General features: G+C 38.2%; 1 protein-coding gene across 4 annotated transcripts in view; it reads right to left on the reverse strand.

The window, feature by feature from the left end:
• GOLM2 (golgi membrane protein 2) overlaps positions 1-26,671 on the reverse strand; it is a 103,466-nt gene that overhangs the window by 65,042 nt on the left and 11,753 nt on the right. For 2 of the 4 annotated variants that reach the window (XM_023539093.2, XM_023539092.2), the window contains exons 2-6: positions 18,770-18,824; positions 13,372-13,474; positions 11,339-11,429; positions 7,198-7,339; positions 6,800-6,880 (exon numbers count right to left, since the gene is read on the reverse strand). In XM_023539093.2, coding sequence (XP_023394861.2) covers positions 6,800-6,880; positions 7,198-7,339; positions 11,339-11,429; positions 13,372-13,474; positions 18,770-18,824 — 472 coding nt within the window. Of the gene's footprint in view, positions 1-6,799; positions 6,881-7,197; positions 7,343-11,338; positions 11,430-13,371; positions 13,475-18,769; positions 18,825-26,671 lie in introns of all 4 variants that reach the window. The other 2 variants (XM_003420162.4, XM_003420161.4) reach the window with 1 other exon arrangement.

The following is a 26,671-nucleotide window of genomic DNA, read 5'->3' on the forward strand; positions in this document are numbered from 1 at the left end:
TGCAAAAAAATGAAACAAGACTCATATCTCACACCATGCACAAGAAGTAACTCAAAATGGATCAAAGACCAAAATACAAAATCTAAAATGATAAAGATCATGGTAGAAAAAATAAGGACAATGCTAGGAGCCCTAATACATTGCATAAACAGTACACAAAACATTACTAACAATGCAGAAGAGAAACTGGGAGCTCCTAAATATCAAATACCTATGCTCATCCAAAGACTTCACCAAAAGAGTAAAAAGATTACCTACAGACTGTGAAAAATTTTCAGCTATGACATTTCTGAACAGCATCTGATCTCTAAAATCTACATGATACTGCAAAAACTCAACTACAAAAAGACAAACAATCCAATTAAAAAATGGGTAAAGGATATGAACAGGCAGTTCACTAAAGAAGACATTCAGGTAGCTAACAGATACATGAGGAACTGCTCATGATCATTAGCCATTAGACAAATGCGAATTACAACTACAATGAGATTCCATCCATCTCACTCCAACATGGGTGGCATTAGTCCAAAACACACAAAATAATAAATGTTGGAAAGGTTGTAGCAAGACTGGAACACTTCTACACTGCTGGTGGGAATGTAAAATGGTACAACCACTTTGGAAATCGATTTGGCACTTCCTTAAAAAAATAGAAATAGAGTTACCATATGATCCAGCAATCCCACTCCTTGGAATATGTCCTAGAGAAATAAGAGCCTTTACATGAATGGATACACGCACACCCATGCTTATTGCAGCACTGTTTACAACAGCAAAAAGACAGAAGCAACCAGGGTACCCATCAACAGATGAATGGATAAATAAATCATGGTATATTCACACAATGGAATACTATGCATTGATAAAGAACAGTGATGAATCCATGAGACATTTCATAACATGGAGGAACCTGGAAGGCATTATGCTGAGTGAAATTAGTCAGTTGCAAAAGGACAAATATTGTATGAGACCACTATTATAATAACTCGAGAAATAGTTTAAACAGAGAAGAAAATATTCTTTGATGGTTACAAGAAGGGGGGGGCAGGAAGGAGGAAGAGTTGTTTTCACTAATTAGATAGCTGATAAGAATTATTTTAGGTGAGGGGAAAGACAACATACAATACAGGAAAGGTCAGCACAACTAGACCAAACTGAAAGCAAAGAAGTTTCCTGAATATACTGAATGCTTCGAAGGACAGCACAGCAGGGGTGAGGGTTTGGGGACCATGGTTTCAGGGGACATCTAAGTCAATTGGCATAATAAAATCCTAAGAAAACATTTGCATTCCACTTTGGAGAGTGGTTTCTGGGGTCTTAAACACTAGCAAGCAGCCATCTAAGATGCATCAATGCGTCTCAACCCACCTGGAGCAAAGGAGAATGGAGAACAAAAACACTAGGTAATTATGAGCCCAAGAGACAGAAAGGACCACATAAGCCAGAGACTACATCAGCCTGAGACCAGAAGAACTAGACAGTGCCTGGCTACAAGCGATGACTGCCCTGACAGGGAGCACAACAGAGAACCCCTGAGGGAGCAGGAGAGCAGTGGGGTACAGAGCCCAAATTCTTGTAAAAAGACCAGACTTAATGGTCTGACTGTGACTAGAAGGACCCTGGAGGTCATGGTCCCCAGACCTTCTGTTAGCCCAAGACAGGAACCATTCCCAAAGCTAACTCTTCAGACAAGGATTGGACTGGACTATGGGTAGAAAATGATACTGGTGAAGAATGAGCATCTTGGATCAAGTAGACACATGAGACTATGTTGGCATGTCCTGTCTGGAGGGGAGATGAGAAAGCAGAGGGGGTCAGAAGCTGGCGGAGGGGACACGAAAATAGAAAGTGGAGGGAAGGAGTGTGCTGTCTCATTAGGAGGAGAGCAATTAGGAGTATATAGAAAGGTGTCTGTAAGTTTTTGTAGGAGATCCTGACTTGATTTTTAAACTTTCACTTAAAACACAATAAAAATTTTGTAAAAATCACTTTTCTGCATGTAAAAAAAAATTATTTGTGTTTTAATGTTGTTGTTAGGTGCCACTGAGTCAGTTCTGACTCATAGCGACCCTATGTACAACACAACACTGCCCAGTAATGCGCCATCTTCATAATAATTACTATGTTTGAGCCAGTGTTGCAGCCACTGTGTCAATCCATCTCATCCAGGGCTGTCCTCTTTTTTTGCTAACCCTCTATCTTACCAAGCGTGATGTCCTCCTCCAGTGACTGGTCCCTCCTGACAACATGTCCAAAGTACATAAGATGAGGTCTCACCATCCTTTCTTACGAGGAGCACTCTGGCTGTATTTCTTCCAAGACAGACTTGTTCGTTCTTCTTCAATATTCTTCACCAACACCATAATTCAAAGGCATCAATTCTTCTTCGGTTTCCTTATTTATCATCCAACTTTCACATGCATATAAGGCAATTGAAAACATCATGGCTTAGGTCAGGCATAGACTAGTTCTCAAAGTGACTTTTTGCTTTTTAACACTTTAGAGACGTCTTTTACAGCAGATTTGCCCAATATGTCATTTGATTTCTTGACTGCTGCTTCCATGGGTGTTGATTGAGGATCCAAGTAAAATGAAACTCTTGACCACTTCAATATCTTCTCTTTTTATCGTGATGTTGCTTATTAGTTCAGCCGTGAGAATTTTTGTCTTCTTTATGTTGAGGGGTAATCCATACTGAAAGCTGTGTGGTCTTGGATCTCTGTTAGTAAGTGCTTCAAGTCCTCTTCACTTTCAGCAAGCAAGGCTGTGTCATCTGCATAAATTGCAGGTTGTTAATGAGTCTTCCACCAATCCTGACGTCCTGTTCTTCATATAGTCCAGCTTCTCAGATTATTTGCTCAGGATACAGACTGAATAAGTATGGTGAAAGGATACAACCCTGACACACACCTTTCCTGATTTTAAACTACACAGTGTCTCCTTGTTCTGTTAGAATCACTGCCTCTTGGTCCATGTACAGGTTCTTCATGGGCACAATTAAGTGTTCCGGAATTCCCATTCTTCACAATGTTATCCATAACTTTTTATGATCGACACAGCTGATCTTCCTATCTTCCAACTTTCTTGACATAAATGAGTGAGCACCACCAGTGATGCATCCATTTGTTGAAACATCTCAGTTAGTATTCTATCAATTCTTGTAGCCTTGTTTTTCGCCAATGCCTTCAGTGCAGCTTGGAGTTCTTCCTTCAATATCATTGGTTCTTCCTTGATCATATGCTACCTCCTGAAATGGCTGAATGCTGAACATTGACCAATTTTTTTTGGTACAGTGACTCTGTGTATTCCTTCCATCTTCTTTTAATGCTTCCTGTATCGTTCAATATTTTGCTCATAGAATCCTTCAAAATTGCAACTCGAGGCTTGAATTTTTTCTTCAGTTCTTTCAGCTTGAGAAATGCCAAGCATGTTCTTCCCTTTTGGTTTTCTAAATCCAAGTCTTTGCACACTTCATTACTGTTTCATGCTATAGATTGAATCATGTCCCCCTAAAATGTATGTCAACTTGGCTAGGCCATGATTCCCAGTATTGTGTGGTTGTCCACCGTTTTATCATCTGATATGATTTTCCGATGTGTTATAAATCCTACCTCTAAAATGTTAATAAGGCAGGATTAGAGGCAGTTATGTTAATGAGGCAGGACTCAATCTACAAGATTAGGTTGTATCTTAAGTCAATCTCTTTTGAAATATAAGAGAGAAAAGCAAGCAGAGAGACAGAGGAACCTCGTTAGCACCAAGCAAGAAGAGTCAAGAGCCTTATTTACATCCTTTGGACCCAGGGTTCCTGAGCTGAGAACCTCCTAGTCCAGGGGAAGATTGATGATGAGGATCTTCCCCCCAGAGCCAACAGAAAGAGAAAGCCTTGCCCTCGAGCTAGTGCCCTAAATTCAGACGTCTAGTCTCCTAAGCTGTGAGCGAATAAATTTCTGTTTGTTAAAGCTATCCACTCGAGGTATTTCTGTTACAGCAGCACTAGATAATTAAGACAAATACTTTACTTTGTCTTCTCAAGCTGCTCTTTGAAATCTTCTGTTCAGCTCTTTTACTCAATCAATTCTTCCATTCGCTTTAGCTATTCTATGTTCAAGGGCAAACTTCAGTCTCTTCTGACATCCATTTTGGTATTTTCTTTCTTTCTTGTGTTTTTAGTGACCTTTTGCTTTCTTTGTATATGACATCCTTGATGTCATCCCATAACTTATCTGGTCTTTGATCATTAGCGTTCAATACGTCAAATCTATCCTTGAGATGATCTCTAAATTCAGGTGGGATATTCTCAAGGTTGTACTTAGGCTCTTGTGTTCTTGTTTAATTTTCTTCAGCTTCAACTTGAATTTGCATATGATCAATTGATGGTCGGTTCTACAGTCAGCCCCTGGCCTTGTTTTGACTGATGATATTGAGCTTTTCCATTGTCTCTTTCCACAGATGTAGTCAATTTGATTCCTATATATTCCATCTGGTGAGGTCCACATGTATAGTCACCATTTATGTTGGTGAAAAAAGGTATTCGCAATGAAGAAGTCATTTGTCTTGCAAAATTCTACCGTGCAATCTCCGGCATCATTTCTATCACCAAGGCCATATTTTCCAACTATCAAGCGTTCTTTGTTTCTAACTTTAGCATTCCATTCACCAGTAATTATCAGTGCATCTTGATCGCTCGTTTGATCAATTTTAGACTGTATAACTTGGTAAAAAATCTTCAGTTTCCTCATCTTTGGCCTTAGTGGTTCGTGCATAAATTTGAATAATAGTCATATTAACTGGTCTTCCCTATAGGTGTATGGATATTATCCTATCACTGACAGCACTGTACTTCAGGATAGGTCTTGAAATGTTCTTTTTGACAACAAGCACAACGCCATTCTTCTTCAGTTTGTCATTCCGGAATAGTAGACCATGTGATTGTCTGATTCAAAACGGCCAAACAATACCAGTCTATTTTAGCTCATTAATGCCTAAGATATTGATCTTTATGCGTTCCATTTCATTTTTGACGACTTCCAATTTTCCTCAATTCATACTTTGTACATTTTATGCTCTGATTATTACTGGATGTTTGCAGCTGTTTTTTCTCATTTTGAATTGTGCCATATCAGCAAATGAAGGTCCCAAAAGCTTTACTGCATCAGTGTCATTAAGGTCAACTCTACTTTGAGGAGGCTGCTCTTCCCCGGTCATATTTTGAGTGTCTTCCAACTGAGGGGCTCATCTTGTGGCACTATATCAGACAATGTTCCACTGCTATTTATAAAGTTTTCACTGGTCAATTTTTTCAGGAGTAGACTGTCAGGTCCTTCTTCCTAGTGTGTCTTACTCTGGAAGCTCCACTGAAGCCTGTCCACCAAGGATGATCCTGCTGGTATTTGAAATACTGGAAGCATAGCTTCCAGTTATCACAGCAACACGCAAGCCCCCACAGTACGACAAACTGACAGACGCATGGTGGATTTTTTGAATAGGTAGCTTAAAATATAAAATAAAGGCAATGTAAAAGAGATTAATTAGCTTCAAACTCAGTGAGTCAAGGACTAGAATAAGTGCTGCAAAAATTCAAAAGAAGACAACATAGTCACTGCCCTCAACATTTCTTTAATTAACGTCTAAGCCAGTAGTTCTCGAACTTTAGTGTAGATCAAAATTACCTGAAGCGGTTGTTTAAAAATAGATTGCTGGCCCCATTCCTAAAATTTCTGATTCAGTGGGTCTGGAGTGGGATCTGAGAATTTGCGTTTCTAACAAGTTCCCAGGTAATGTTGACACTGTTGGTCCAGGAATCACTGGATTACTTCATTGCCTTACTTACGTCATAGTTTTAAATTTATGTTATTGCTCTTGTCCTTATCTTTAGTTTAGGGGAATAAACTATGAATGGGAAACCCACAAGAATACAGACATGAAAAAATGTGAAAAGAGAACCAAGCTATACACATGAAAAAATACTTCATTTATTTGGACCTCTGACTCAGCAATTTCAGCCATGTACACTACCTATAAACACAAAAGCAATCACTGAGATTGAGAAAGAATGAAACAGTCAGAGGAGGCAAAGATGTACTGTTATTTCTGATTTTTCTGCCATAAAAATTTGGGGTGGGGTGTGGCAGGGTGCAGGGGAGGGGGCCTATAAAAATGAAGACACAAATAAATGGCAAGAAAAACAAAGAAGAGATATGAAGACGAGACACCAAATGGAATAAGAGGACAGCGGTGATAGACTCGATGTGAAAAGGGATAAAAAGCTGACTCATTATTGAAGAAAGAGATATACACTGAACAGAAGTGGTATTAAAGAAGAAGAAAAAAGAAGTGATTAAACTATTCAAAAGTGTGGGGTAATTCACTGAAAGGACAAGCTAAGTGCTAAAAATCTAAATAGTTCCTGTAAGGGTATTACTATACCATATTAAAGGACACCAATACCACAACAATCTGCCAAAATTAAGTATTTAAGAAATGAACCATGTATACTTTCAGTATGCATAAATGACTCTAACATAGTACAACTGTCATAAACAATAGTGCTGTCATCAAGAAAAAGTTAAATATGGTGGACTCTATCAAGGCAAAAAAAAGTATGTTTAAACATTTTAGCAAAAGATTTCATAAACACTATATCAAAAAAGCCCTGTCAATTAATGGCTAATTAATTAAAAATATCAATTATCCAGATACCTGTGACTTTTGCCAACTTTTACTCCAAAAGAGAATCAAAGTCTCATGAAAAATAATATGATCCCTTTGGTTGAATTTTCTAATGATTTTTACTTACAAGAGGGAAGATCTTCGACTTTCCCAAGGTCATTCTCCTCTATTCCAGGCATCCCTGCATCACTTCCTCGCTTGATTTGCTCTGTGCCAACAACAAAAATATATAGTTCTATATTTCCCCTTCCACAAGTTAGAAATGTGTTCAAGGAATGGAGCAATCAATTCCTAAAGCAACAGGCTACACTAACTGAACGCCTTCGCGTCATTTTGCTTTGAACATAGGTGTAACTAAAACAACTTACTCTTTTTTTTTTTCTATCAAAGGATTCAAATTTGAAACAATACAGGCTAACATCAAACTGAACTAAAACCAAACCAATTTTATGACTGAAAATGCTCACTTCAAAATGGTGAGGAAAAAGTCAACATCGTATTAACAAAACAAAATAAAAATAATACCTTTGCCATGTGGACTATGATTGCTTGAAGGCTCTTCATTCTTATTTGCAGCATTCTCAGCTACTTTTGGAATATTTTTAGGTACTTCATGATCATTGACGCCCAATTCATTCCCATCATTTGACTGACTCTTGTGGGCCTCCTGCTGTTAAATAAAGATTTGGTTATTACTAGTAAAGATTTTTCAGTTCAAAATGGTAAACCATTGACACAACTATTAAATGTTCTGAAACAGTTCATCTTTTAAAGCATGTACCATGGGTCCAAGTTCTGAACGCTTGGAAGTATGGGATATAATACTATTTTCCATTAAGTTTTTATGCCTTATACTGAAGTCAAAAAATAACTAAAACTTTTTAAAGCCCCCAATTACAGAAAATGGTCTAAAATACTAGGCAGAACTAATTCTTTTTGGCTCTGCTGATGGAGTGATTTTTAAGGACAGCCTGCTCAGTACCATGGGTTACTGTGAAGGCCTACAGTTGGACATCATCCCGTGTGCTGTGTGGACAGGGTGGGTTCTCTGTAGGCCTTTGTTGGAATCAAGCAGGATGGCAGACAGGAGGCAGGCACATGGGTGCCCCCTCCAGTGTGACAGATGGCTATCGGGATTGTTACGCTTTTCCTCAAGAGGAGACAATAAAGGTGAAAAACAGACAAACTTCTTTCCAGGTGCACTGGCTACCCAAGCATACCAAGTAATGGCAGGGCAATACACAGGTCAGTGCTCCCTCCAACTTGCTCCTAACCATTTCATTTCCTTGGACACTTGAATCTTCAAGTATATGGTTAGGCCTGACTCAGCAACCAATGGCCTGATCAACAGGTGAGGTGGTTTCTCATATTGGTTGAGTCACTTCAATGGAAAAGTGGAAAGGCAAAGAGTCAAGAACACACACTTGGGCTGCTACATAGGTCTCTCTAGTTAATATTTAATGCCTATATAAACGCTTTGTACATTCTAAAGCATTATGCAATGTGATTATCAGTAATTTTACAAAAACAATAGTACTAAAAAATCTACAGGAAATCTAGAAAAACAAGCACCAAATCTCAAGAATTTGTCACAATAAGGGAGAAGAAGGGGAGCTTTGACAATCAGGGGTAGGTTTCCCAGTGTATCTGACAGAAAATCAGCAACAATCACTTGTACCACGCTTCATAGTTTAAAACTGCTTTCATATGTACCCTACAGCAGAGATAAATTAATAGTTTGGGCAAAAACAAAACAAAGTAAAACCGAGGCTTAAAAAAGTTAAATAACTCGTCCAAGGGAACAAATTTAGAGAACTGTAGAAAAGAGATTCAAACCATGGTCTTTCTGACTCCAGATCTCACACTTTGAATCACCATGTTATACTGCCTCACTGTACATTTTCAGTGAGCTTCGTAGGCTAGAACCAATTTTTGAGAATGTAATCACTGTTGAGTGAAATGATAAACTTAAATTTTTGCACATGCCGAGGATGAGAATATCTATGAGGCACACCTGAGCAGCCATTTAGTATCTCTATGTATTTTCAATGTAATACAATATCATAAGGGTATTTCTATAGTAGAGGAGCCCTGGTGGCACAATGGTTAAGCGCTCGGCTGCTAATGGAAAGGTTGGTAGTTTGAATCCACCGGTGGCTCCTCAGGGGAAAAGACCTGGCGATCTGCTCCCATAAGGATTACAGCCTAGGAAACCCTAAGGGGCAGTTCTACCCTGTCTTATAGGGTTGCTATGAGTTGGAATCAACTTGATGGCACACAGCAACATTTCTATAGTACTCCACTATTTTAGAGATGTGGATACAACAAGTAATATTAAACAAAAATTAAAAGCCAATAAACTACTGTTTAAAAATATTTTTCCAACTAAAATAGTTCATAAAGATGTTGTCCCTCTGATGCATTATTAATGACAGTACCTTTATGTGAATGGACAATATTAAATATTTTTAATAAAATAAGGTGGTTTTCTATACATAATATTGGTGATTTGGTGAGAGGAACATCTAATTTTTTTTAAATAAAAACTTTTACTCTAAAATAATTTTAGATTTACAGAAAAGTTGAAAAGATAATACAGAGAGTTCACTTGTTCACCTCACCCAGTATTCCCTAAAGTTAATATCTTGTATTACCACGGATTCAAACCGCTGACCTTCTGGTTAGCAGCTAAGCTCTTAACCACTGCACCACCAGGGCTCTATTATCACGGTACATTTGTCAAAACTGAAAAAGCAACATGAGTACATTTTTATTATCTAAATTTTAGACTTCATTTAGATTTCACCAGTGTTTCCACTAAGCCTTCTTTTCTGTCCCAAGGTCAATATAGGACACTAACTATGTTTAAGTCCTCAGGTCTCCTTAGTCTCCTCTGGTCTATGACAGTTTCTCTGTCTTTGCAGCATGAAAGCAGTAAACAAATGAGCATGGTTGTGTCCCAATAACATTTTATTTACGGGCATTAAATGTGAATTTCTTATAATTTTCACATCACAAAATATCATTATTATTTTTATTTTTTGAACTATTTAAAAATGTAAAAACTATTCTTAATTCGTGGACAGTACAAAATCAAGTAGCAAGCTGGATGTGGCCTATAGGCTGTAGTTTACCAACCTCTTCTCTAATTTCCAAAATGGGCAGGTGCTTGGTTAAAAAAAAAAAAAAAAAAGAAACCTGAACACAACTTATGCTTGTTTCATATTGCTAACATTGAGTTTGTTCCTATGGAAAAAGAATTTGGATTTCACAGAATTGGCTTGTCATAGCAGCTGAAGAATGGGGAGTGAAGCGGGGGAGCAGAATTAGGCACCTCCATCTTGGAAACCCTGGTGGTGTAATGGTTAAGAGCTACGGCTGCTAACGAAAAGGTCAGCAGTTCAAATCCACCAGCCGTTCCTTGGAACCCTATGCGGCAGTTCTACTCTGTCCTACAGGGTTGCTATGAGCCAGAATCGACTCAATGGGAATGGGTTTGGTTTGGGTTTTTTTATCCCTGTCTGGCCTATTCCATTTAGGGCAGGAGAATGGTAGGAAAGGATTAGAGAGGATGTTGACTAATAATGTAAAAATAGCCTAGTACAGAAGAGCAGAGTGAGAGGCAACTATCCTTGCCTGGGAAAAAGGGAAAGCTCTCATGTGCCATCTTTGGGGAAAAGAGACAAGAACAAATTTACCCTGTTACTTACGCACTGGACTTACAATGATACCACAGCTATGGAAACCTTTCTTCCCCTTCCTGCTGTGTTCTACTACATGCTTTTATCTTCCCAGTGTCTTCATAACACCTCTGGCTGCCTGCAATGCCCTGACTATGGGAGCTCACTCAGGCCTGCCTTCTTCCACCCAACCCATCCTCACATCCTCTTCAAAGCAGACTGTAGACAGGTGGTCGCTATTATGCTCGTAGATATAAAAAATGAAACAGAGAAAACGATGCCTTCAATATCATATTATAAAACAGTGAGATAGCCAAGAAAGGAAAACCAAGTTTCCTTAAGGTTCTCTTTAAGTCCTTTAAGTGAGATGCTAACAAAGAACAAAACATTTTTCACTATTTAATTTCTCTTTAATTTAAACCCAAAATCTTAACGTAAACCATGACTAGACAGATGAGATTAAAGGGATAAGAAAATTAATCATGTCCTCGATGGCTAGTAATCTTCAGATAAATGCCTCCTGTTTCTAGCAGGGCTTCCATAATATATATCAACTTAAACAGAAAAATTAACATTCTGCCGCCCCCAAAATTACAAATCAAAATTGGTTACATTGGTTAGTATTTCACTTGTTTTAAGAAAGGATCTCTGAATAAAGAGATTGATAATTAAGGAAAAAGTTTCTCAATTTTTTTGTTTCTCAAATATGTAAAAAGTAACTGATTTTCAGTTAAAGTTACCCACTTCACAATCTGAGAAATAAATTGACATCAAAGGTTATTTTTTAAAAAGTCAGATATTTTAGCTCAAAATTAGTTTTAAGAGCTGAAATTATATTTTTACAAGTGTCTCATTTACTCAGCAATAAAGCCTCTGCAAATCATTGTTGGAAGGAGGCAGGTTATAACACTTAAAAATATAATATTTTATGATAAAAGTACATTATATAACAAAAACACATTTAAGTGTTTTTTTTTTTTAATTACCTTTCGTTCTTGCAAAAACTGGTCTGCTAATTTTTTAATATTTTCTTCATGCTGTGCTCTTAACTCCTTGATATGTTGTCCACACTGAAAACTAAATTACAAAGTCATTCTCTTAGATCTTAGGGTCTTGAACTGGAACGTCAAAGTTGTCTAGCAGTTGCCATACATTTACAAAGATAAAACACCCAGTTAACAGAGGAAAGAGGGCAGGGAAAGACAAAGAACAGACATAAAAACCACTCACGGTGAAAAAATTTAAAAATATCTGAATCTTTCATAGGGGATAGAGAATACTGACGAAGCTAATAATTGAGAAAATAGAAATTAGAAAGACAAAAACAATTAGTTTTCTAAATTGCATTTTTAAAGAAAAAAGTATCAAAGCCAACTTGAACCACAGAGAGAAAAACACTGCAAAAAAGCCGTGAGTACCAACATAAAGTAATGGAGGAGGAAAGCTAGAACTGAGAGCTGACAAGGAGCGGAGGCTGAGGGTTCATTCAATAGTTAGTACTTTAAATACAGTAATAAAAGTCTAAGCCATAAAAATGACAACAGGAATGGAAGAAATGAAGTATCATCAAGAGAAAATGTAAAGGAATAGAACAGATAAAGATGGTGACAAATAGGCCATTCATGCAAAAAGAAACAAATGATTAATAAATACATAGAAAAATGTTAAGTTTCATCATTAAAAATGCCAATTAAACTTCCCAACTGTACATATGGTATACCTTCTACCTAGCCTAGTAAAATTAAATTAGAATTACAAAAACCAATATAGAGCTATGGGCAAACATCTATATTACAAATTAGTAAAATCATTTCAGAAAAGCAATCTTTCTTTCATCTATGCTATGAGAACAAAACTGATAAAACACTCTGTCTCAGAAATTTTACACTGGAGAATGTATACCAATGAAATAACATAAGTGGGTGGAAACCCTTTTTGCATACATATTTTTATAGTTGTGATAGTTGTAACAGTGAGAACAGGAAAACTCAGACAGTGGTCTAGCATTTGGAAGAGATTAAACAAACTTTGGTCCATTAATACTCTAGAAGAACATATTACCTCTAAATACATTAAATCTTTACTCCTACAGACATGGAAATGTACTGAATACTCAGGTTAAAAATACATATACACACACACAGATATATGTGTAGATTCATATTGATAACCTAAGAGTCTAAGAAATTAGTCACAGATGGATAAAAGGTACTTTAAAATATGGTGATTGTTTCTAATTTTTGATATGCAGATCTAAAATATGCCTTTTACCATAAAATTGATTAAAGATATAACAAAGGTTTATAAAGAGTAATCACTGAAAAGGGGCTAAGAGGTCCCCCAACCTCATCACCAGCTGAGGGCAGAGATGTCAGCAGGGGCAGAAGTGCAGAGCAGAAGCAGCTGGCACTTAGTCCCCCGACTATTCTCGGGACATCTTCCAGGGCTGGCTTCATTTCCTAGATGCCCCTCCAAGACAACCACAGAATCTTCTTTTAGTCTTTGCCACATCTAATTTGATAAAACTCAGAGCACGTAAGATTTTCTGTCTCACAATGAACCCGACAACACAGGCAGCCCCAACGTGCCTTATAAGAGATATTTTCATGATGTTTAACATATCAAAACAACAGAAAGGACTTGTGAAGCGGTGGGGTTACACGGAAACATGCCCGAAGAACAGTAGATATGCTTTGAACCCAAGTTATCTGTATCTTCTTAAATGATACATCAAACTATCAAAGACATTTTTATATATTTGAAAACAGCTCTCTGAATCTCTCATAATCTTTTTTAAAGCAGGTAAAAATTTTAAGAAAGATATTAAAAATCACTCTGATGTTAAAAAAAAAAGTTCAAAGAAGCATCTAAAGACAATAGAAAAGAAATTTAAAAGGCCTAAGAAAGTGAAAGAAAAGAAGAAAAAGAAAATAGAATCCAGAAAGGAAGAAATGAATTAAGTCCAAAAGTTGGACAAATATTTCAGATTCACAAATATTTGTAGCGTCTAGCATCTTACCTCTCATGTTCTAACCGCTTCACAAGGTATGTATTGTTCTTCCTGTAGTCCTGAAGCTGGTCTTCCTGTCGAAGGAACTCCTGACGAAGCTCAGCAAGTTGCTCTAGCCACACAAGGTAAGAACCAAAGGAATAAAGTTTACTCACTCAAATGCTTCCTATTGAGAACGTATGGGTATTGAAAAATTATATACCCTCCTCAGTTCCTTTACTTATACTCTTAAAAAAAAAAAAATTAAATTATGTAATTAGTATCACATTTAATTGCCTTTTATAATACTTTCATGGGCAATAAAATTTATTTTAAAAACAATATTGCCTCAGTGGCTTTCGGATCAATCTGAAATATAAAAAAAAATACACAGTTTTCCACATTACGCAGACATACATACACGTCGTGGAGATGGTACAAAAAAACGACCTATCTCTTGATACCTGCCTGCTTTGCAGAAATAGGAAATTCCATACTTTTTAGATATGCTGGCTAGGGGTACAAAATTCAAGATTTCTTTTTCCTTTTAAATCACATTTAACTTCCAACTTAGGTGCTGATCACTTTAGATCTCATTTCTAGTTCTGCTGCTGACAGAAGTTCACATATACCAAAATTCAATTTTCCAAGCTCATAATTTGTGGACCAGGGCTGAAAGCTTTTAGTTGTAACTAATAAAATGAAATTCGAGGATGAAGAGTAAATGAAAACCCGAGCCAGATGCCCTTTTGTAAACATTTAATCCATAATCACTGGCCCCTCATTTTCTAGATTTTGCTCCATCATCACTGAGCCTACAGACAGAAGAAATTCAGGCAGAGAAGAGTAAATGTCAGCTTCTTGGACAGGTGACTAAAAAAGTAGCTAACAGCCTTAGCAGTTAAACAAAAGTAGTAGTGATTGAAGTTCTAATTTTTATAAATAGGAAGAGTGATCTATATAGCAGAAGCAACAGCTATTAAGACTAAAATATAATATCTAACCATAATGTACCAACGTTAGACACCACCAGCTAAGACACCTACTCCTTAAGGAAAGCGTATAGAATTAGTCTTATTACTTTAAAGGTACTTCTGAAACGCTTGGGACATAAGTTTTTAAAAAGCAGATATAAACATATATTTATAATTATACCTGTGTAAAAAACCAGACTAGAATAAAAATGTATCAAAGTGCTACCAGTGATTACGTTTGGTGGTGGGATTCTGAGATTTTTCTTTTTTCTCTACTTTCTAAGTTTTATTGTGGAGTTGTAACTGTGGCAACGACAAGGAATCTGAATTTAAAAGTCACAATGAACGTTTGCTGATACATATAAATAAAAAGTTTAACAATATATAGTATAATAATCAGGTACAAAAAGTAAGGAATTCACATAAAACACTTGTAGTTAATATTAACTTTTCATATTCAAGCCACATTTTAAATTTTCTTCTTATGCTATTAATTCTCTAGTGTATATATATATATATACACACACATTTTTTTTTTTTTATAGTTGATCTCCATAGTTTTCTCAGCCCTCACCTCTACCCCAGATAAAAGTAACGGATCTCAGACCAGGCGGCCCTGAACCGCGCATTCAGCTTGCTACCTGATCCCTGCTGCCAACCCCTAAGATACAGAGTGCTGGAGACAGCAGAACTCTGGCCCAGCTATCGATGATAATGACACAGAGGTCCCAACAGGAGGCAACAACAAAAAGCCTTGTAGCTAAGGGGTGGAATTAGCCTGAATAGGTTCTAGATCTGAAAGTTACCGCAATTTACCAATCAATGGACTCCAACTGGTGATCTTGAGGGGGCATTCTTCTCAGGAAAAAAAGGGAAGAGAAAGATTACAGTCCCTTCGGATTCAGGCCTCTTTTTCACCCACACCATAAAATAACTGAAGTAGCTAAATTTACCTTCAGAATAACCCTAAGGCTTAGTGTGATTTAAGATTTGGGATGGCCTCTTTGCCTCCCCACAAAACTTCCCACTGACAATATTTGAAATCCCTTTTTCATTTCTAACTGGAGATAAAGGGCTTAAAATACAATTGACAAAAAATAAGTAAATAAAATATTACTATGAATGAGTAGCTCAGTGGTTAAGTGTTTGGGTGCTAACCAAAAGGCTGGCAGTTCAAACCCCCCGGCTGCTCCTTGGAAACCCTGTGGGGCAGTTCCACTGTTCTGTAGGGTCGCTATGAGTCAGGATTGACTCCACGGCCATGGGTTATGAACAGGTTTTAGTCCGTGTAAAATATCAGAGTCTTTCCTGTTTAGAAAGATTAAAAAGCAGGGAAAGGATTAAAAAGCAAGGAGGTAACTGGTGCCATCAATTGGTCAAAACGAAGACCTAAACGGAGAAAAAGTAAGCAAACCAGAAGGCAAAAGTAAAGGCAAAATTTTCCCGTCTCGCGGTTTTCCTTTCAACGGTCGCCGCGCGTTCCCTGTCTGAGCCCGCTGGTACTGAGCCCGGTGCGGCTCCCCAGGTCTCCGGCGCGGGGCCCACAGAGTAACGCGTGCGCGTGGGATCCGGCTCACGGTTTGCTGGGCAGGCTGCTCAGTCTCTGAACGTGGCACCAGGGAAGGAACATTGGGGAAAACCATGGAGGGAGCAAATGCCATACTTTTCAGATATACCAGCTATGGGCACAAAACTCTGGTTTCCTTTTTATTTTAAATCACATTCTCTCTCGATTTATCTTTAAAAGATTAGGGATATAGTTAAGAAAAGAACTAGGTTTTAAAGCAAAAACATATGTCTATCTCTGGAAAATTTTGACTTCAAATTTTCTTTCCATAGTAGGCATAAAAATAAGGTGAGCCATTCAAAATAAATCAGTGTATACTAGAATGTCAACTTACAGTCTCAGGAATTAAAAAACAACTATTATTCCCAAGAAAATATCAGCCATCATAAGGTTACTTTAAGGGGTCTTAGTGTCTATTAATTCTATTATATCAGGTATTATTTTCAATGAAAATAGTCAAATCTGAATTTTATAATCAACTTGTCAACAGGTTTGCTTCAGTAGAAATAATTCCCCAAGGCATGAAAGTCACATGAATGAAATTCAATCTTAAGAGACCAAGTTTCAGTAAGTGCACTAAAAACCCAAAAGTTGTACAGTTACCAGTTCAGAATCTTTTTCTCTGCTGCGGTATCATACAATGTTTCAAGACATCTCAAGATCTACTTCAACACATAGAGTCCAATAAAAATTATTACTCAATAACAAAGGTTGCCATTTTCTATGACAAATCTTAGCAGAAGTCACAGGTCTTTTTATTCTGCTGATCTATTACTATTTAATAAAAAATATACTTTGACAAGCAGACATTGTCATTGTGCAAACGGCAAGTGGCAACATTTGTAAAAATTGTAAGCTGGAAGCAGCACTGACAATGTGCAACTTCTGTGTCATTCTAATGTACTCCTACCAGTCAGAAGAGCAGAAAGTGGGCCTGAAGACAACAAAAGCAAACGTGGCCACTGAGGACGCAATTCTTTTTATTTTTTATTGTGCTTTAAGTGAAAGTTTACAACTCACGTCAGTTGCTCATATAAAAACTTATACACACATGGTTATGTGACCCTAGTTGCTCTCCCCCTAACGAGACAGCATTCTCCTTCTCTCCACCCTGTATTCTCCGTATCCATTAAGCCAGCTCCTGTCCCCTTCGGCCTTCTCATCTCGCCTCTAGACAGGAGCTGCCCCCAGAGTCTCCTGTGTCTACTTGAGCCAAGAAGCTCACTCCTCACCAGTATCATTTGCTTATAGTCCAGTCTAATCTTTGTCTGAAGAGTTGGCTTCAGGAATGGTTTTAGTGTTCGGCTAACAGAGAGTCCAGGGGCCATCTCTTCTGGGGTTCCTTGAGGAAGCATTTCTAATAGGAAATCAAAGCTGTTCCAAATCATAGATAGTACAAAATTAATAAATTTTATATTAGAGTTACAACATACCAATAATACTTCTTTAATGGTTTTTTTAGGAGAGGGATAAAACTTTCCTAAATTACAATCCCAGTTCAGGTTGGCTTCTTCAAGAGGGTGATAAAAATAGGTTATCTAATTTTATCTAAAGAGGGGAAACTCTGGTGGTGTAGTGATTCAGTGCTATGGCTGCTAACCAAAGGGTAGGCAGTTCGAATCCACCAGGCACTCCTCGGAAACTCTATGGGGCAGTTCTACTCTGTCCTATAGGGTCGCTATGAGTCGGAATCAACTCGACGGCACTGGGTTTGGTTGTTTTGGATCTAAAAAGGTTCAAAATGGTTATGGAATAAAAGGATATTTACAAAATTAGACAGCATGTATTACACAGTTATAAACTTAAAGCCAATACATGCTAAAGTTTAAAAATACACAGTAGGCTAACCAAAGGGCATGAGAGAGAAAAGGGGTTTTCCTCAGTCCCCAAATTCCAAAGGCTAACAGTAGTGTGAAGTGGTATAGATAGAGCACAGAGCTTGTTCTCCTGACCTGCTTTTTTCTCATAAAAGCTTTAGTTCACCTCCTATCACTTCATCTAAGTGAATCTAAAAAATAAGCACGTGTGTGTTTTATATATATATATACACACACACATATATACATACATATATGTGTGTGTATACATTATATGTGTGTGTATATATATGTATGTGTACGTATATATTATATGTGCGTGTATATATATATGTATTGTGTGTATGTATATATCACGTGTGTGTGTATGTATTATATGTATACGTGTGTGTTTCTTTCTATCAATCTCAAGGTTTCTTCCTTTTTTGGTTTCCAGGGTATCTAAAGCATTAAGCTATAAGACCTGTCCAAAGCAGCCCTAGGCTTGAACAAACTATTCTAGCAGACTGGACACAGGAGAGGGGTTACCCTCATCTTTTCCCTAGGAGTCTGATGGCTTCTGAAACCATAGCTCAATTTTCTTTGAGAATTCTTTTAACAACATTTCATTGCATCTGTCTACAGTACAAGATTAAAGTGCAGCTCTCGAATTTCAACTTGTACTTATTATATACAAAGCAAGAGTAAGTCATTTTCTAAATTAAACCTTAAGACAAAATGATAAACGTTTTGTCATCAGAGGAATTTTGTGTGAAAATCTTATTTCATTCAGCTGTCTAACCTACTATATCTTAATTCTTGAGGGTTTTAGACATTAAGTGACTCTTTGTTTATCTTTTGAGTCCCTGGGCACAAATGGTTAAAGAGCTTGGCTCCTAATCAAAAGGACGGAGCTTCAAATCCACCTAGGCACACTTTGGAAGAAAGTGGTCTACTTCCAAAAACTCAGCCACTGAAAACACTATGGAGCACAGCTCTACTCTGACACACATGGGGTCACCGTTGAGTTAGGATCAATTTGATGGCAACTTTTTTTTTAATTGCCTTTAATATGTAACTAAGTTTCTTACCCTTTAAATGATGTATGTCTGCCATCTGGTATGATATGTTGTTCTGTAGTTTTATCTGAAAAAAAAATTAAGTTTTCATTTTATTAAAGAATATGTAGTTTTCCTCATAATTACCTTTTTTACTCATATACACTTTGAGCTTGATCATAAATGCAAAGGGAAAATTTTGATTAAATTATTTCTACACACTTTTCCCCGAAAAGAATTAAAAGTAAATTATGGTTTTGCTCATTTTAAATTTGCACAAGAATAGTCATCTTAGTTGGTATACAGAATAACAACTTGTAGAAGTTTTAAAGTTTGAGTTAAACATTGCTTAATAACAAGTCTTTTCAAAATCTTACTAGAAGAAAGCTCTCACTACTTTAAGAATTAATTGTTTTAGAGAGTCGAACCAAAAGTTATCAATGCTTATCCAGCTCCCATAGGATGGCAGATACTACACAGGCCTCAGAACTGTGGTTACCGTTTAGGAGCAAGCAGACAAAACACAATAAGAACATACCAAAATATGGCTAAAATTAAGGCTTACCACTCAATTTAAACAAGGCCTTACAAAAGTCAGGGCTTCATAAACGAAGAACCACTGTGTCTCAGTTCTTGCTTTTAACAGGTTTCTCTTAATTATAAAATGCAACAGAAATAAAACCACTATGAATGGGTTCTCTTGTCTACCTCAAGAGAAAGTTTACTTTGAGCACGACAGGCAGATTCATGCTTGTCAAAAGCAGCACTGAGTAGCAAACTATGATAAATACCAAAACAATCCCTAAAGAATAATTTTTAAAAACTTTTTATTTTGAAATAATTATAGGTTCACAGAAAGTTACAAAGATAGCAGAGAGGTCCCATGTACCCTTCACTCAATTTCCCCCAACGGGTACAGTTTATACAACTAAAACACAGTATCAAAACTAGGAAACTGACATTGGTACAATATGAACGTACAGTTCTGTCATTTTATCGCATGTGTACATAGACTCATGCACGTAACCAGTATACAGAGCTATTCCCCCATCACTTTACAGTCACGCCCACGCCCCGCCCCTACCCACACCACCCCAGCCCTTGGCAACCACTCATTTGTTCTCCATCTCTGTAATTTTGTTATTTTAAAAATGTTATATAAATGGAATCATATAGCATATAACCTTTTGAGATCTTTTTTACTCAGCATAATGTCCGGTTGTATGTATTAAGAGCTCATTTCTTTTTATTGCTGATTAGTATTTCATGGCATAAATGTACTCTAGTTTGTTTAAGCATTCATCCACTGTAGGACATTTTAGTCAATTCCAATTTTTGTCTATTACAAATAAAGCTGTTATGAATAATCACATACAGGTTTTTATGTGGACCTCAATTTTCATTTCTCTGGGATAAATGCCCAGAAGTGAGAATGCTAAATTGTATGGTGTCTTAGTTCCCTAGTGCTGCTATAACAGAAATACCACAAGTGGGTGGCTTAAACGAACAGAAGTTTATTCCCTCACGGTCTAGTAGCCTAGAAGTCTGAATTCAGGATGTCAGCTCCAAGGGAAGGCTTTCTCTCTCTGTTGGCTCTGGAGGAAGGTCCTTGTCATCAATCTTCCCCTGGCCTAAGAGCTTCTCTGTGCAGAAACCCTGGGTCCAAAGGACACGCTCTGCTCCCAGCACTGCTTTCTTGGTGGTTTGAGGTCCCCTTGTCTTTCTGCTCTCTTCTCTCTTTTATATCTCAACAGAGACTGACTTAAGATACAACCTAATCTTATGGACTGAATCCTGCCCATTAACATAACTGCCACTAATCCAACCTCATTAACATCATAGATGTAGGATTTACAACACATGGGAAAGTCACCTCAGATGGCAAAATGGTGGACAATCACACAATACTGAGAATCATGGACTAGCCAAGTTGACACACATTTTTGGGGGGGCACAATTCAATCCAGAACATACGGTAAATATGGTTAGGTTTTTAAGAAACTGCCACACTATTTTCCAGAGCAGCCAAATCATTTTCAATTATGTTTTAAGAACCCACTGTGGTAAGATAATGGATGGGACAGTACCAAACGATTAAGAAACCTTGAGAGCAATCTCAAGTAATCAGCAGGCAAGGCGGCATCTGAAGCACTACAATCACCGTAGGAGCTCAGAGATGATTCCTGGCCGGGATGACCAGGGAAATCTTCACGGAAGGGACCATATCTGAATCAGACTCTGAAGGCTGGCTAAAACTTTAAACAGGTAGAAAAGCATTTCCGTACAGGATATGACATAAGAAAAAGTCCTGAGGGAAGAAAGCATGAGGTACATATGAAGATCCCACCGAAGCAGTTTGGCTGAAACACACGACAGAGGTGAAAGGATACTGGGAAAGAAGGCTGGAAAAAAAGACCATGAAGGGCCATTCAGCTCCAGGTGGAGTGTATTCTTCAGTCTGAGAGCCAGTGACTTTCCAATTTCAAATGAAAATTTATCTATAAACAAATAACAGATGAAAGCAGAGCTGTTCTAGTTGAAGCAGAGCTGGGAGTCCAGGGGTCTCTCTTTCTTCTCCATTAGAGTACTGGGGGGCTTTGAAGAATGAAGTTTAAAATACACCCTGATGTTCAGTCATAAAAAGGAAGGAAATACTGATACACGCTACAACACGGTTGAACCTTGAAAACATTGTGTATGCTAAGTAAAAAAAAGCCAGACATAAAAGGCTATACATTGTATGATTCTGTCTACATGAAATGCCCAAACAAGGCAAATCCATAGAGACAGAAAGTAGATTAGTGGTTGCCAGGGGCTGGGGGAAAGAGGGCTTAATGAGCGTGGGGTTTCTTTTTGGAGTGATGAAAATGTTCTGAAATTAAATAGTGGTGATGGTTGCATATCACTATGAATATACTAAAAACCAGTGAACGGTACACTTTAAAATGGTGAAGATGATGAATTTTATCTCAATTTAAAAAAAGGCAAAAAATAAAGATGCAGAGGGTACTATAGGACACCATACAGGAAACTAGGGATAAAACAGTGGACAAATACTTGGCACTAAAGGTTTTTTAAAGGAGCTTATTATTTAGGACAGGCAGTCAAATAAATAGGCCATTACAGTACGTAAGTGCTTATCATTGGGATCTAAAGACATAATATGAGGTCTTTGTGGAACCACTCACTCCAATCCTGGGGAAGTCAGAGGAGGCTTTCTGGAGACAATGACAGCTGAAATGAGTCCTGCAGGATAAGTAGGATTTAGTCATGCGGAAGTAGAGAGTGGTAAGGAAGGAAGGCATTCGAGGCATGTGTCAAGATTTTACAGCGAAAAACACTGCACATTCTAGGACAGTGGTTGCAAAAAAGGGCTCAAACAGCAATGACTGTGAGGATGGCACAGGATGGGGCAGTGTTTCATTCTGTTGTACACAGGGTCACTCACTAAGAGTCGGAACCAACATAATAGCACCTAACAACAACAGCAATAAAGATGAATAAAGACGCAATTCCCAGTAGCAGGGAATCACAAGAGGAGAAACAGACTTAGGATGGGAGGGAGAAAGAGAATTTTTTCAGATTTGGACCTGTTAAATTTGAGGTGCTTGTAGGATACTGTATTAGTTATCTAGTGCTGCTGTAACAGAAACACCACTAATGGATGGCTTTAACAAACAGAAATCTATTCTCTCATAATTCAGGAGGCTAGAAGTCCAAATTAAGGTGCCAGCTCCAGGGGAAGGTTTTCTCTGTCAGCTCTGGGGGAAGGTCCTTATCTCCTTTCAACATCTGTGGCCCAGTGTCCCCTGGAGGTCTCCATGTGTCTTGGCATCAACCTTCCCCTAGGTCTAGGAGGTTCTCAGCGCACGGACCCCAGATCCAAAGGACACACTCTGCTCTGGCTCTTCTTTCTTGGTGGTAGAAGTTTCCTCTTCTCTGCTTGCATCTGTCTCCTTTTATCTCTTGTAAGATAAAAAGTGTGTCTCAAGCAAGGGTGGTGCATTCTACCCTAATCCTCACAAACATAACATAATTATGCTTCATTAACATAACAGACAATTCGCTTCCAAATGGGACCATAACCACAGGCACAGAGGCTAGGATTTACAACACATAACTATATCAGCTCACAAAATGGAGGACAACCACACAATACTGAGAAGCATGACACGAAATTTTTCATGTCAACCCATGACAGATACCCAAGAAGGGCTCTTCAGTAGGCAGTTGGGTATTTGGATCTGGAGGCCGGGTGATGATGATCTGAGTCATTAGCATACAAATGGTAATTAAAGCTATGGGAATGGGATCACTGAGGGAAGGGGAAAACTGCAGTGGCAGTAGAAAAAGCAGTACCATCAACTATCTGATCACCAAGAACTGCTCATAGTGACCCTACAGGATGGAGTAGAGCTGCCCCACAGAGTTTCCAAGGAGCGCCTGGTAGATTTAAACTGCTGACCTTTTGGTTAGCAGCCAGAGCGCTTAACCACTGTGCCACCAGAGTTTCCTAACAATAGCAGAGGACCGGGCAATGTCCCATTCTGTTATACACACGGTCACCATGAGTCAGAGCCTACTCCATGTCAACTAACAACAACTTCCAGCTTCTCTGTACTCTTTATTTTAAACTTGCTTCTAAAATTGCTGTAGAGATGCTATTCTGAAATACTAAGCTATGAGTGACCTCAGCTTCCTTGGTCCATAGGGTCACTATGAGTCGGAACCAACTCAACAGCACCTAACAACAATAAATGTTTAAAAAAAATTGTAATAGAGGCAGGGAAATTCAATCTACAGTCTACAAAAATAAAGGGTTATGCAAGTGGCCATCTAAGATACAACTATTGGTCTCTTCCAATCTGGAGCAAAAGAGAATGAAGGAAACCACAGACTCAAAGAAGAAACTAGTTCACAGGACTAGCAGCTCACAAGAACCACCCCCTCTTCTAGCCTGAGACCAGAAGAACTAGATGGTGTCCGGCTACCACTACCGACTGTTCTGACCAAGGACACAATAGAAAGTCCCAGGTAGAATGGGAGAAAAATATAGAACAAAACTCAAATTCCTATAAAAACTAGACTGACAAGACTGATAGAGACTACAGGAGTCCCCAAGACTATCGCCCTAAGATACCCTTTTAACTTGGAACTGAATCCACTCCCAGAGGTCTCCTTTCAGCCAACAGATGGGCTTATAACATAAACAATATCAACTGGGAGCCACGTGCTACCTTAAACAATCAACTATATAAGACCAAATGGTAAACATTTACCCAAGAGCAAACATGAGAAGGCAAAGAGGGCCAGTGAAGCTAGATAAGTGGAAATAGAACAGAATGGAAATAATGAGAATGCTGACACATTGCAAAAAATGTAACCAATGTCACGGAACAATTTGTACAAAAATTTTTAAAAGGGAAACTAATTTGCCATTTCACCTAAAACACAATAAAATATTAAAATAAATAAAGGGTTAGTTATATGGGCAGTATTGCCTTATTCTTCCTGTCCCTTTATCTTCCCTCCTCAACCATCTTTATTGAGAATGGAGACATTCATCTTAACAGCTTATACGTAAAGTTCTCACATTTCAAAAGCTGCTCTGGAACAATATATTTTACACATGTCTTAGTTATTCAGTGCTGCTATAACAGAAATACCACAAGTGGATGGCTTCAACAAATTTATTCTCTCACAGTTTAGGAGGCTCCGCCACCCACCCGTTGCCATTGAGTAGATCCTGACTCATAGCGACCCTGCAGGCCAGAGATGAACTGCCCCATAGAGTTTCCATGGAGCGCTTGGTGGAGTCAAACTTCTGAACTTTTGGCTAACAGCTGTAGCACATAACTACTATGCCACCAGTTTAGGAGGCTAGAAGTCCAAATTCAGAATACCAGCTCTAGGGAAAGGATTTCCCTCTGTCAGCTCTGGAAGAAGATCCTTGTCTCTTTTCAACATCTGTGGCCTGGTATCCCTTGAAGATCTGCATGTGTCTTGGCATCAGTCTTCCCCTGGGTCTAGGAGCTTCTCAGCACAGAGACCCTGGGTCTTAAGGGCATACTCCACTCCTGGCTTCTCTTTCTTGGTAGTAGTCAGGACCCTCTTCTCTGACTGCTTCTCTCTCCTTTTATCTCTTGTAAGATAAAAGGTGTGACGAGCAAGAGTGGTGCATTCCACCCTAACCCTCATTAACATAACCTGATCATGCCTTGGAAACCCTGGTGGCATAGTGGTTAAGTGCTACGGCTGCTAACCAAAAGGTCGGCAGTTTGAATCTGCCAGGCGCTCCTTGGAAACTCTACAGGGCAGTTCTATTCTGTCCTATAGGGTCGCTATGAGTCGGAATCGACTCGACGGCACTGGGTTTTTTGGTTTTTAATCATGCCTTATTACATAACGGACAACCCACTTCCCAATGGGACCACAACCACAGGCTTAGAGGCTGGGATTTATAACATATAATTACATCAGATCACTGAATGAAGGACAACCACACAATACTGGAATCATGGCCTAGCCAAGTTAACATGAAATTCTAGGGGCATAATTCAATCCGTGACACATGGTATTAAGAGAAAAATCACACCTGGTCTAAATAAAAGCCTTTTCTTAATTTAAGCATAGTAATATACTTCCCACCTCATCCATTTACCATTCACAGTGATTTTTCAGTTAGCTTCTCACACCCCTTTTAGGGCATGCTGTTGCCCTTGGCATTTCACTTTCTCTATTATTCCTATCAATCTTCCCAGCATATTCTCACAAAAATCTTGTATTTAGTGTTTAGTATAATCAGCAGGTACCAATTCCCAATTTCTCTCACTTCCCATTAACACCTATTTCTTTGTGCTGGTCATCTCACCTTCCGTATGTCTTTGAACTGAGGTGCCAAGGATTTGCTCAATGATCTTACAGAGCCCAGCTGGCAGGACATTAAACTCAGAAGTCCCCTTCCCTCTTCAGTAATTTCATTATGTTGTTCAATTTTAGAATCTAGCTGTCTGCTGCTAAATTATCTGTTTATCTTTTTGACACCACGATATTAGAGCCATCTGATCCCCCTTCTCTGCACACACACATCCCCCTCCAAAAAAATTCTTATCTAGCTCCTAAAAAGATGTGATAAAGAATTCCTCCCACATCCATTGTTGCCTTCCAAAGGAAATCTGATTGTGTCTTAACCTACTATAGCACTCCTTTGTATCCTTGCAAAATCCAAGAACTGGGAAGCAATGACTTCATTTTGGCCTTAACCTTACGTTTTCTACTGTCTTGAGTCTGTTTATAAAGGCTTCTTACATTTGGTTTTTTATTTTTAATATTTGTTCAATTTCTTCAACTTTGTTTTTCTTTCATTTTATGACTTACATTAATCATTTAAAAATCTGTTGCCGATGAATGGATAAATAAATTATGGTCTATTCACACAATAGAATACTACACATCGATAAAGAACAGTGAGGAATCTGTGAAATATTTCATAACATAGAGCACCCTGGAAGGCATTATGCTGAGTGAAATTAGTCAGTTGCACAAGGACAAATACTGTATAAGACCACTATTATAAGAACTTGAGAAATAGTTTAACTGAGAAGAAAATATTCTTTTGTGGTTATGAGAGGGGGGAGGGAGGGAGGTGGGAGAGGGGTATTTACTAATTAGATAGTAGATAAGAATCGCTTTAGATGAAGGGAAAGACAACACACAAGACAGGGGAGGTCAGCACAACTGGACTAAACCAAAAGCAAAGAAGTTTCCTGAATAAACTGAATGCTTTGAAGGCCATCATAGCAGGGGCAGGGGTTTGCGGACCATGGTTTCAGGGGACATCTAAGTCAATTGGCATAATAAAATCTATTAAGAAAACATTCTGCATCCCATTTTGAAGAGTGGTGTCTGGGGTCTGAAACACTAGCAAGTGGCCAT

The sequence above is a fragment of the Loxodonta africana genome, chromosome 10 (genome assembly GCF_030014295.1).
Source record: "Loxodonta africana isolate mLoxAfr1 chromosome 10, mLoxAfr1.hap2, whole genome shotgun sequence".
Classification (NCBI taxonomy): Eukaryota; Metazoa; Chordata; class Mammalia; order Proboscidea; family Elephantidae; genus Loxodonta; species Loxodonta africana.